We start from the raw sequence: 12404 nt of genomic DNA, 5'->3' as shown, positions 1-12404 counted from the left end.
GACCCCCCTCTTCTCTCCCTTTTTTTTTTTTTTTTTTTTTTTTTTTTACCTGCACCAAGATTATGGATCGTGTGAAGCTCTGATCACATTTGTGTAAATCCAGTGTTTGCAGTGAGTTAAATAGAATTAAATACAGATGAAGAGAGACAATCAGCTAATGAAGGATATCAGGCTATGATTGGCTGAACTACACAGAGCGTCATCACCTCACCATAGTCAATACTGTGAGGTTGATCACACATGGCAACACTGACTGGTTTAGTGGAGTTAGTTATGATGTCCTGTAAATGGAACTTTTGTCTCTTAGATAATCAAAGACACACGAGGAGATCGTCCTTTTCTTTGTCGCCTCATCGTCCAGTCTGTCCGTGTCATATCAAAGCATCCGATGATGACAACACCATAAAAGCCCATCATTAAAACCACACTCTCCCTTTTTTTGTCTATTGTAAGTGCATATTTTTTCTTCCCTTTTTTTTGATATCAAAATGTGGTTCCACGTAGCGTTTAGAAATTGCACAAATATCCACACCTGTGCAGCGTCGCAGTTTGTCTCCACACGCTCAGTGTTCGTACAGACTCAGTTTAAGCTCACGCTGGCAAATAGTAAAGTGGAAATTGACATCTTTAGAAAAAAGAAAAATTAGGTCCACCTTGCATTTGCGTGGCGCTCCCTCCTTCTGCACTCGGCGTAATCCATCGGGGTGTGACGACGGGATCAGCAGACAGATATTAGTAGTGTTACCGAAGAGCTCTCACAGGACATGCAGGTTACGGGAGGAACGAATAAATACTTGGAGGGAGTCGCTCTGTTCGCCTCTGGGTCGTCCACAACATACACCTCGTCCAGAGTGTGTCCCTGAGAGGATGAGGAAATAAGACAAGCGCTCGTTAAACCAGGGATTTGGGTTCTATTTTTTTGGTTTTATATTTTTCATGTTCTGTAAACTCACCCGGGTTTGTTTCCATGTTACATTAGCATTGCTCTCATGGCTGCTTTGCTGATTCGTTTACGATTTTTCCTCATCCTTCTCTTCACGTGGTTGGATTGAGCCGGGGGTCTGGGCCCTGTTGGAGCCGCAGGCCGTCGCGTGGTGGTCGTGGCGGTCGTGGTGGTCGTGGTGGACGTGGTGGACGGTGACGTCACTGTGGGAAAATAGGTGGTGTTTTTTGACAAGAAGGCACAAAAACTAACATTGACTTTCGAACCTCTGTGACAATAGGATTGTCAAAATGAACAGTTTTCAGTTTCCAATTTAAATCCCAGATGAATCTCAGTGTAACTTCGATGTACGATGGTTCACAACTCATTACCTGGTTTCTGTGTCGTTAACAGATGATGGTGTTTTCCGTGAGCGTGGTGGCGTCCGTCCGTCTCCTTCTGCCTCTGCCTTTCTTCTTCTTCACGTTTCATCTGCTGCTGCCTCACGATCTCCTTCTCCTGGTCCAGGCTCTTGTGAAGGAGGAGCAGTGCTCTCCTCTTTTCCTCCAGCTTGTCGTCCTCCACCTGTGTAACCCGCTCCTCTTGCGGAGTCTCGTTCTGCCTCCGTCTGCCCTGACCTCGAGGGTCCGGATTTGGCTCCTTCGTCGGTCCGAACCTGCTTCCAACTCTGTGATGAAGGGCTTCCTCCGTGGGACTGTGTTTGACAGGAGGATGCTGAGTCACGGGCCGAGACACGTCGCTGCTGTGGTTCTGGGTCAGTTCAGACTTGTTTCCTCGTGTGTCTGCAGCAGCAGTTTTGTCCTGGTTTCCCTCGGTGTCGTTCAGCAGCGGTCCGTTCTCATCCTCCACCAACTTGTTTTTTAACGTATCGACAACATTATCCGCCACAGAAACTGTTTTGTTGCTGTGGGACATGTTTACATCCTGCCTCCCGACGTTCTCTCTCCTCTCTGATTCAGTTCCCTCCACTCCCCTGGAGTTATTCCCCCAGTGTGTGGCAAAAAGAAAAGCCTCTCCGGGCCGAGGCCCGTCCGGTCCAGGGAGGCTGTAGCCTCCTTGGGGCTGGTTGAACGTGTCTCCTCTGGGACTCCACTGCTGCTCCAGCAGGTCCTCCAGGTGGGCCCTCTGGTTGTGTTTAAGCTCATCCCACTGGTGGAGCTCATCTTTGGACTGCACCTTGGCCTTCCACAGTAAACAAATTGAAACAAATTAACTCGTTAGTTCATTCGTTTAATAGTCTAACTACTATTTTTAAACCAGTGTGGTCTGTATTCCAGTCTGTCAAATGTTGACATTTTTCTACTTTTCAATTTGCAGTCATGCTCTAATCCAGTGGTTCCCAAAGTAGGGGAAATTTGCAGTCATGCTCTAATCAAGTGGTTCCCAAAGTAGGGGGTGTGGCCTTTCTTAAGGGTGTAACGCTACTGCAGTGGGGTTAAAAAATTTACTTTAATTTCATTTCTTTTTTTGTCCTTCAGTAAAGACTGTATTTATTTCCTCTGGTCGATGAATAAATCAGTTCTGTTTTAAAAATTCAAAACATTTGAAATTTTCAAAAGTGTGTTGACAACAGAAGCTCAGTTAATGTCGACTGAACACTGATTCAAATTGTTCATTGTTTCCACTCCAACAACCTGTGCATGTCCACGGTCTGCGCTGTGAGTCTGGTTCCGATGGTTCTGGTGGCCGTGCTGTCTGCGTGAGGACTTTTTCCTCGGCGGAGGCGGCGCGGGCGGACACCGGCATTCCACGTGGTCCACCACCGACACCACAGCATTGGCATAAATGGCTTTTTGGTTCATGTATTCGATCTTCATGACCTGCAGACAGATCAGAACAAACACAGGTCACGTTTCCATTCAGACACAGTGTGTGCATTTCTCAGCAGTGGAGCGTTCTGTCTGTCACCTGCAGGTGTCTGGTGTGTGTGACAAACGGGACGCACTGTAGACTCTTGGTGTTGCAGCAGCCAGAGCAGCGCTGCACTTCCACACAGGGCGGCCACAACAGGAAGTTAGCGTTGCTACGATCCAACATGGCTCTGGTGACCTCGACCACTTCAGTCCGTACTTTACAGAGAGCCTGCTGAGCTGGCTGTGCGTCTGAGAGAAATATATATATAGATAGAGATATATATTTGTTTACTACATCACTACACACTATACACAACAGTTCTGCTTTAATAGTTTTGCTGATCTAAAAAAATCTAGTGAAAACTACATTTTCCTAAAAAAAAAATTTAAAAAAAAATCCACTTAAAGATTTTTAAATGCCACCAGGAAAGTCGCCCTCTGGTGGCAAATTTAAAATCAAACAGTAATGTAACATTTTCAGAGAGCTTTTACAAATCCCATGTTTAGATTCAGTTGCTGAGATAAATACAAGAAATTATTTGTTGTTTTAAAAAAATGGAATGCCAAGGTTTTGGTTTTGAGATTGGGCCTAAAAAGAGCGTTCATCTGAGACTGGGAAAAGAAAAAGACTCACAGCTTTGAGAAATAAAAAGTTGGACCTAAACTGAACATATCTTATAAATACTAAAAACTATAAAAATTTAAAAACTAAATTTAAACACTATTAAGACTTTTCTTTAACTCTGTCCAAACCTTTGTTTGCCGTCCTAGATCATTCTTTTTACATAAAAACACTTAACAGTCAAGTATATTTAAAAAAAAAGACTTTTTATTTGCTGGAAATTCTGCTGGTGCTCAGGCAGATATTAAATATGTATTAGAGTCTTCAGTCTTTGAGGATTGATGTCTCATATATTAGACACTCAGTTCAAGACAATAGCAGAGAGAGAGAGAGGGTTGATGGACGACCGGGTGACGGTGTCATTAAAACGCTGCTCTTTTCTAAACACGACTGAACGTTTATGGGCACGAGGAAAATCAGGAATTTGACTCATACACACAGTTTAACTGAGAGGAAGGGGAGGAGGAAGTACGGGGAAGGTTGAACTCACCCAGGCTCCTCGGCAGTCTGTGACCTCCATTGGCTGCAGACGTCCCGTCCTCCTCATCTGGGACAAGAAAAATAAAATAAACAACATTTCATAAGAGAGGATTTTTTTTCTAGTTGCTGTTTTTGGACGTCTGCGTCCACAGAGACAGAATACTCACAGATACACAGAGAAGGCAAATGTCTGAGGGTCAGAGGAGACGTTTTATGTTACGTGTGTTGACTGACCCGTACTTGTGGGGACACATTTTTGTTCAAAACTGTCATCGTGAGGACACCTGTCCTCGTGGGGACATTTTGCAGGTCCTCACTAAATAAGAAGCCATTTTGAGGATCGGGGTCCACTTTGAGGTTAGGGTCAGGTTAAAGGTCAGAGTTAGAGTTTTATGGGGTGGTTAACACCCAGTTAAGGACCTGTCTGTCACAGGTCCAAACCAAAGCACAAAGATCAGTATGTATGTGTGTCCCTGGTATAGCTGTACTGTGGGAATTTTTCCCTGTGTGTGTATGTGTGTGTGAGAGAGAGAGCACGAGAGAGAGTGAGAGAGAGAGAGTTTTCATCAGTTTGTTTTAGTTGATTGTACAACTCTTATTGTTTGACCAGAATAATACAGACTGCCGTTACCTCGGCTCTACGTTACTGTTTATTCTGTTCTGCTTTGACAACTTAAAGTTCTGTTTAACGTAGGTTTTTCACCTTTGGCTGTAACATATCGTGTCATGGCTTAATGTTAGAAAAGAGTACAGCTGGTGCTGGAGTCTAAAATACCAACAGGATCTGGTTTCAGCATCAGTAACAATAATAATAATAATAATAATAATAGAAATGATCTTTACCTACGGAGTCAGAGAGCAGCAGCATCTGCAGGTCCTCTATGGAGGAGATGGGGCTGTTTCTAACCAGCTCCACCAGGGCTGCAGGCAGTGGATCCCCCTGAAACACACACACACAAATACACGGGAGGACGCTTTAAAAGAGGAGACCATTAAAAAACATAATAAACACTCAGCGAAGGTCATGAGGAAGATAAAGTGACGAAGGGAACGGCAGCACAAGGTGTCCATGAGCTGAGAGGACAAAGAGACGATGTGAGAATGACCTTCCAGTCTGTGTTCCACACAAACCGTTAAGATAAGAGGTTTCCAAACAAACCCCTTGAAGGCAGTGGCGTTTCACTGCACTACGTTTATGCAGCGTTCCACGTGTTGCTGTTCACGAACGTATAACTGATTTAACCCAGACCGGGAGCTTCCAAATGTGCAGATCTGCTATAACTGGAGGAGCGTGTTTTATCTATTATTAACTGAATCTAATTATATAAAGCTTTGCGCGGCGTTGAGATGTTTGTTTACATCCATGGTGCCTGTAAACACTGACTTAGCAACACTGAGCTGAGACTCACGTTACATTTCAGATCTTCACCATCCAAACAGCGACAAAAACAGAGGGCTTAGGTAACAAATCCTATTTCCAGAAATGTTGGAATGTTAGCATCAGCCACCGCACGGATTCATCCTGTTTTCTGTTGGTGACATGTTTAGTCCTATAGATCCCAAACGAACGGTTGGATTATTCTTTAAAAACAGCCAGATGTGTTAAACAGGGGTCAGATCTGGACTGCAGGCAGGACAGTAAAACAGGGGTCAGATCTGGACCGCAGGCAGGACAGTCCAGACACTTTATGTCAACAAGGACACACCTGTAGTTAGGGTTGAAGGAGATCTGACATTATCGTGCGAAAACAATTCCATGTTTGATGGAACTTTTTAATTCATACAGATCTGCAGCAGTGGCTGTGTTAGCAACGAGGCTATTTGACTTTGATTGGTCGTATTGGTGACACAGATACGACAAAAACTCCTTCCTGGAGTTGGACCAATCCCATGTTGCTAAACTGTATCTCCTGCAACATTTTCATGCATAATTCCATATACAGGGTCAAAGGTCAGGCTGATTCAATGCACTTTCTGTAATATTCTGACTAAAAAATAATATTTACCTGATCTCAACAAACCAACATCTTCTACTCTGTATTTCTTTGGTCTGATTGTGAATTTAAAGCCACTTCACCAAACAACCCCCCGGCTGAAATGGACATGAGAAGTGGGGTTGGGGGATTTGGGGTGGTGGTGGTGGTGGGGGGGAGGGGGGCAGCAGCCAGTATTAAGCAAAGCAGGCACACAATGGTCACTAAGAGCAGGGTGAATGACTATTGGCGTTGTGTCTTCTCATCTGCTAACATTTAGGGGTCAAAGGAGGCAGGAAGGAGTCAGGAAGTGGGGGAAGGAGTGATAGAGAGGGGAGAGAAGAGAGGTGCATCTGAAGAAGGGGGATAATGGATGAATAAAAGACGGCTCTGAACGGACCAGGATCAGACGTGGGTCGACACACACTTCCTCACGCGGCTTCTCAGCAGCTTTGTCACCTCACAGCGGGGCGACCCAGCGACAATGATCTCCAGAGAACAAACGTGAGCGGCGTCGTGGAGCGGTGACTCAGATGCGTACGTTCGTCTCTAACAGAGATTCATTCTACGGTGCAGGTTTATCCCTGACCCTGTTTCCCACTCAGGTTCTGGTAAAATATGAGAAATCCTTACAGGAAGTGAAGTCCAACGAAAGGAAGCAGCCGTCTGTGCAGGAGCATGTGTTCTCACCCTGCCCACACTGTATTCTTCTGGCTTTCCCCCATTGTTGGTGGACCGTTCCTACGTCCAGTCAAACGATCCCAGAGGGAAATCCCTGCTGTATTACACTTTACTTCAACTTCTCTGCCGCAGAACTGCCGCTGCCCCCCGAGGAGTCGTCATGATTATTTCCCTCCCTGGTAAATTGTGTGTGTGATGTTAATTATAGGATGTGTGTCTTTGTTCACACTGGTGCCTGCAGTCGTGACGATCTGTGTCTGAGCAGGAAATATTAAATAAACACTTTGGTTCTGACAAATGAAACAGATGGAATCCACACTGACAGATCCTGGAAACAAACCAGTCCAATTAGAACCAACGAGGGGTGAGTTCGTTGGAATTGAACATTGAATGACACCTTAATTAGGGGTTTAGATTTTGACGTCCCTCCGTTTTAATCACATCTCAGATAAATAAACATGAAACTAAATGCTGAAGTGACACAAAGTTTTTAATATGTCACATCTCAGATGAATAAACATGACCTGAAACTAAATGCTGAAGTGACACAAAGACAATTTGAAGAATCAGAAGAGCGACAAAAAAAAAATGATACAGACTGTTTTTAAGGATTTGATTAAAAAAGTTGACGTTTCCTCATCCTCACATTCAGTGTCCGAGTGTTGACTTTAGCTGTACCGAAACTGTTAGCCTGTTTTACGTAATGAGTTAGCGCTAATGTAGCAAAGCTGACGTAGCAGCAGCAGCACGGCTATAAGGCTAAACTAAAAACCACGTAAAAGTTCAAAATCTGAACTTTTGTTTCTGGTCTAAATTATTATTATTATTAATAATAGTGTTGTTATAATAATATTATATTGTAATATTGTTAAAATAATTATAATAATTGTTGTTGCTGTTGCTGTTGTTGGATCTGGATCCACAGCTCTGGTGGTCTGAAGCTGCAGTTTCCTACACGAACATACTTTCAAATTATGTCTCACTTGACAAGAAGAGTGAAGACGTTCTCTTATAAAAAATAAAAAAATGCTCTTCCTGTGAGAGACGTGACTATACGTACAGGTAGTAACTTTAAATTTCGACACGGGGGAATTCCATCTCCAAGTCTTTGTACTTGTTAGATTTAGGTTTTTTTTCTTTAGATCAGCCATAAAACAAAAACACAGGTTGTCAGAAATGTTCTTCATGTTTGTACGTGGAACACAATCTGGCTCCTCTGTGAAGGAACCCAGGTGAGGTTGGCATCGCGTTGACATATTTAGCAGCTCGTGTTTTAACACTGTTGCCTGTGTCTGCCAAAAAAAAAAAAAAAAAAAAAAGATTAAAATCTTTTTGAGTCATACTGCTGTTTCTGGCCCTGGATAAAAAGCATTGGTAACATGGCTAACTACTACTATCTGTTTCTGGCCCTGGATAAAAAGAAGCCGTGGCATTGGTAACATGGCTAACTACTACTACTACTACTACTACTACTACTACTACTACTACTACTACTACTACTACTACTTTACTTAGTTTGTTCAAAGTATTATTCATCATCAGTTTTCACCTGACATTGACCTAAACTTTGGTTTATTTTTTTTATTGTTTTCCTCAGCAGATGACTGGAGATTCCATTGTGTCACATTGTTCACTTTGGCATCAACTAAAAAGACAAATATTTATGGTCACATGATCAAAACTACAATAAATGAACAGTTTTGGACTCTAAGGTAATAAACAAAACCCAAGTCTTTTTATATAAATATTATAACTGCGTGTACATGACCGATGAGTTGTGGGTTTTCACTGATTCTTTAACTCCGCCTTCTGAATCAGAACCCAGGGCATGGTGGTGACCTCTGTCTCTGTGCGGGCGCTCCGTCCCCCACAGAGGGAGACCTCTGCGTGTTACTGCCCCCCGGGGCATCCATTCATAATGACAGTTAATGGCAGCAATAACTGTTATTTTCTCAACCCTCTAAAAAGGGATTTTAAAGCGAGATCGAGGGCAAACCGCACGATCATATTAGCACATGTCCCGTCCTGACGCTAATGTCAACATGCTAAACACCAGCAGCACACGACTGCGGGATCACCTGAACACAGGAGAATCGAACCCCTGCCATCTGGGGCGTGAAGGTGAGTGTCCTATCCACTGAGCTACAGTCAAACCTGAACATAAACAGGTTACATTTTTCACCTTTATTTCCCTGACTTTTCTGTCAAGAAGACAATCATAAGAGACCAACTGACAGTTTTATCAAAGTTACAGAGATGTCTATCTGAGTTTAAAAAACACGTTTTCAGCCAAGATATAGTATCAACATTACCAGCGTGTATGTAGTTCAGTGTGTGTTTCTGTGTATCTAAAGTGTGTTAAATGGCCATTTTGTTTTTTTTAAAAAGTTGTCCTGAATAAAATAACACTTTAATAATAATAATAATAATAATAATAATAATAATAATAATAATAAGTCCATTTAATTCCAGTGGTAAATGGATGTTTGTATCCAGATATTCCTCTGATATTTTTAGGTTGGGACCTGTGCTGCCTGACCAGTAACGCCTCCGACACAGGCGTCTGTATCTGAGAAAGTTTATCACACAGTGACTGGTGCCAGGACTCACCACGGCCACGCCAAACCGCAGACACGCCGCCAGCACCACGAGCAGCAGCAGCTGTACCCACGAGCTCATCTTGCTGCCCAGCCTCGAACCTCTGCGACGGACCGGGCATTTATGGAAGATCGGGAGAGTCTCCCTCCTCAGCACTGCGCACCCGGGACCGCGGCTCTCCCTGCGCAACTGGCGCACTTTGGTAAGTGCCCGTGTCCAGAGGGTCGTGTCCCCGGGGAAGAAAGCTGCTCTGTCCGTGGCAAAATTACTAATAATAAAAAATTGGCGCAAAAAAACAAACAAACAACCCAAAACAACCAAAGGTTCTGTCTTCAGAGTGACGCCGAGTCTTTCATGCTAAGACTTCAACTAAACGCGCAAGTCCATGGTATTACATTTCTGGGAAACAAATGTCCAAATAATCAAAGATTAAAAACAATCCATTCCTTTCTGGAAGAAAAGTTAAAAATGTATTCCAGTCCAAAGAGTCCAAGGAACAAATCCCAGCAGTTTTCAGCTTTCTCTTTAACCGTGATGTGTCCAGAAAAGTGCAGCTCTCGGTGCAGCCTGCGCTCCTCGTCGTCTCTTATCAATAAGCAGAGCGCAGTCTGGCTCCGTGCGCCTCAGCCCTGGACCTGCCTGATTACGCAGCAGCAGCAGCAGCAGCAGCAGCAGCGGTGGTGGAGGTGGAGAGGAGGTGCTGCCACTGGTGGTGGTGAGGGGAAGAGCAGTTTTCTAAGAGCGCGTTCAACTGCTGCTCTGCTCGACAGCTTCTCTCTCCCGCCCCCTGTCTGAGGACCGGATAATAACGTGTGCTCAAAGGAGCCTCATTATTTGCCCACCGACAGACGCCTCCGAGCAGCAACAGCAGCAACAGCAGAAGCAACAGCAACAGCAGCAGAAGCAGCAACAACAGCAACAACAGCTTTTTCTTCTTTTCTCTGTATATATATGTGAATTATATTTGCAGATATTTCTGAGTATTAGCATCGTCTCATGTTTTTGGAGTCCAAAACTGTTACTATACTGTGAATGTGAATTATACTTGCAGATATTTCAGAGTATTAGCATCGTCTCATATTTTTGGAGTCCAAAACTGTTACTATACTTGGTCCCATAAAATACCCAACCAGTACCATCTAGTACTTCTAAGACATATAAGCTCATAATCAAGTTGTATGCAAAGATTCCTGGGGTCACAGTCTAATGGTTTTTGCCCCCTGACGGCGGGGGGGTTGGGGGTGGAGCAGGAAGCCCCCTCTATAGATCATGTATAGAATTGAAGCCCCCCCTCTATAGATCATGTATAGAATTGTATTTTATACATATGTGATGTTTCTTTTTATTTTGTCTTCAATACTAAGCAAATCAAAGAATACTTTAATATATAGTCAAATAATACTACATTTAAGACGGAAATTTCTACAACAAACATAAATGTTTAGACTCACCATTTTTGTTTATGGATTAAATATTTAGTTTGTATGAGCTGCAAAATATTTTATCAGGTTAAAACAGTAGACAAGAAAATAAACATTTGATGATTGAGTGATGCAAGAGTCACATTAGCTTCCAGCAGCGTCCTCACTTATGAATAGCCCATAACACTAAATGTGGCCTGTTGTGTAACAGGTCTGTGTGCAGCTACTATTACTGTAGAGGTCAGAGGGATAGTTGCCATGCCGACCTGGCTATCAGGTAGAAAAGTGTCTAAATATCACAGCGGTTATTCTCAGAGCCCTGACCTTTGACCGTGTTTAGGGAACATTTTTGAACAATGCCCCGGGGCCACTCTGTATGTTTAAACTCAAAATCATCAGCATCAGCCGACGGCGGCGGACACAATATTCCACGGTGGCGTTTGAACCACGGGAAAGGGCAACAGAAAAGTAAATAACACATGAAAAAAAAAAGAAGAAAAACACACAGCACCACCACCTGGTCAAACTGATCCAAATGATAAGATTTTTCTTTTCCTGATTTTGATGGATTTCTGTGATATTTTTAATTACAGCGTCACTTTAAACAAAGTTCCAGCGCGGAGTTAAGTCTTTTCTTCCACTTGAGTCACAGCCCAGTAAATAATAGGAGGCCATTGTTTTTCTAACAAGAGTCAATGGAGGAAACTGCATGAGCTACTGTGCTATATTTACACACGGTTCATCTGTGCACGTTTAACCCAAGGCCAGTGGTACTATGGGGTGAGGGGGGGGGGTCGTGATGCCAAAGGAGTAATTAGCAACACCTAAAGGTACAGGAAGTGAAGTACAGGAATACTGTACGACACAGTCAGATTGTCGAGCGTTCTCATGGATTTCTACTGTATATAAAATATTGGAAAAACAACAGTTTTTCTGTTTCAAACACTTCTGTTTCAGTGAGTATCTGAGGTGTATCTTACCTGGTATGTTTGCCGGTTCCATTCCTGACTGCCACGGTTCTGCCGTCGGTGTGGAGACGACACAGAACGTTGTTTCGGTCGACGTCAGGTGAAGGAAAGTCTCTAAAGATAAAAGACAGAAAATGTATTATTTTTACAAATGTTCTTAGCCAAGACAAGGTTGAAGGTTTCAAGATAATAAAAATAATAATAAACTATTACTATTAGGAGGTTTTTTTTTATCCTGGATATTTTAGTTTCACGCCAATATTTAGGCAGGTTCTTGACTGGAGGTAGGGATTTTCCCAGCAGGACCTGCCGTCACATCACACCATCATGGACTCTCTCTCTCACACACACACACACACCTGCATCTGATACATCTGAACCAAATCACATTAAACAGCAGTGATTCATCTCAGCGGTGACAACTGCCTGGGAAACATGCACCTGTACCAGGTTTTTTTTTTTTTTTTTTTTCTCATGTACGTGCCTGTGTGTGTACGAGTGTGTATTTCTGTCAGAAATCAGAAATGACATCGTACGTGTACGCGCTCCTCTTAAATCACACTTTTGTGAAGGACAAATTAATGAAACGCCCCCACATTCACTGCACACACACACACACACACATGTACACGTGCTCGGCGTCCAGAACCGGCAACCCCTTTTTTTTTTTCACCCGTGAATGGAGGACAGAGAGCTCCTTTATGTGTAACAATCGAGTGAGAAATGACAGCACTCGCTCAAATATTTCCGAGCTTTTCAGAAGTTCCGGAGAAGGTCAGAGCAAACAGAACCAGCCTTCCATCCGAACAATGATGCCATTTGATTTCACGCATTTCTCTGCGGCGGCCGGCTGCAAGGCTGCACT

General features: G+C 43.3%; 1 protein-coding gene across 3 annotated transcripts; it reads right to left on the bottom strand.

Moving 5' to 3' along the window:
• Positions 1 to 6: 6 nt before the first annotated feature.
• On the bottom strand, positions 7 to 11639 carry pdgfbb (platelet-derived growth factor beta polypeptide b). Of its 3 annotated transcripts, none has more exons than XM_017040310.2 (8): positions 11552 to 11639; positions 4742 to 4838; positions 3909 to 3965; positions 2852 to 3045; positions 2578 to 2763; positions 1315 to 2125; positions 954 to 1146; positions 7 to 859 (listed from the first exon to the last, which is right to left on the bottom strand). In XM_017040310.2, exons 2-7 carry the CDS (start codon positions 4764 to 4766, stop codon positions 971 to 973), a joined length of 1449 nt encoding a protein of 482 aa, XP_016895799.1. In that variant the 5' UTR covers positions 4767 to 4838; positions 11552 to 11639; the 3' UTR covers positions 7 to 859; positions 954 to 970. The 3 variants fall into 3 exon arrangements, with proteins under 3 accessions (XP_016895799.1, XP_024920082.1, XP_024920083.1); XM_025064314.1 differs by lacking the exon at positions 11552 to 11639 and adding an exon at positions 9163 to 10143; XM_025064315.1 differs by lacking the exon at positions 11552 to 11639 and having other exon boundaries at positions 4746 to 4837.
• Between the last annotated feature and the right edge of the window lie 765 nt (positions 11640 to 12404).

The sequence above is a fragment of the Cynoglossus semilaevis genome, chromosome 17 (assembly GCF_000523025.1).
Source record: "Cynoglossus semilaevis isolate Cse_v1.0 chromosome 17, Cse_v1.0, whole genome shotgun sequence".
NCBI classification, from domain to species: Eukaryota; Metazoa; Chordata; class Actinopteri; order Pleuronectiformes; family Cynoglossidae; genus Cynoglossus; species Cynoglossus semilaevis.
Note: the sequence above shows the minus strand (reverse complement) of the source record. Positions and strands in the feature narration are given on the sequence as shown.

What these genes read in the sequence shown, in the direction of transcription:
- pdgfbb (XM_025064314.1), bottom strand. Translation starts at nt 9,231, where the DNA reads ATGAGCTCGTGGGTACAGCTGCTGCTGCTCGTGGTGCTGGCGGCGTGT. An exon ending in CAGACTGCCGAGGAGCCTGG is followed by an intron (nt 3,046 to 3,908) that starts GTGAGTTCAACC and finishes TATTTCTCTCAG; the next exon opens with ACGCACAGCCAGCTCAGCAG. An exon ending in CACACACCAGACACCTGCAG is followed by an intron (nt 2,764 to 2,851) that starts GTGACAGACAGA and finishes ATCTGTCTGCAG; the next exon opens with GTCATGAAGATCGAATACAT.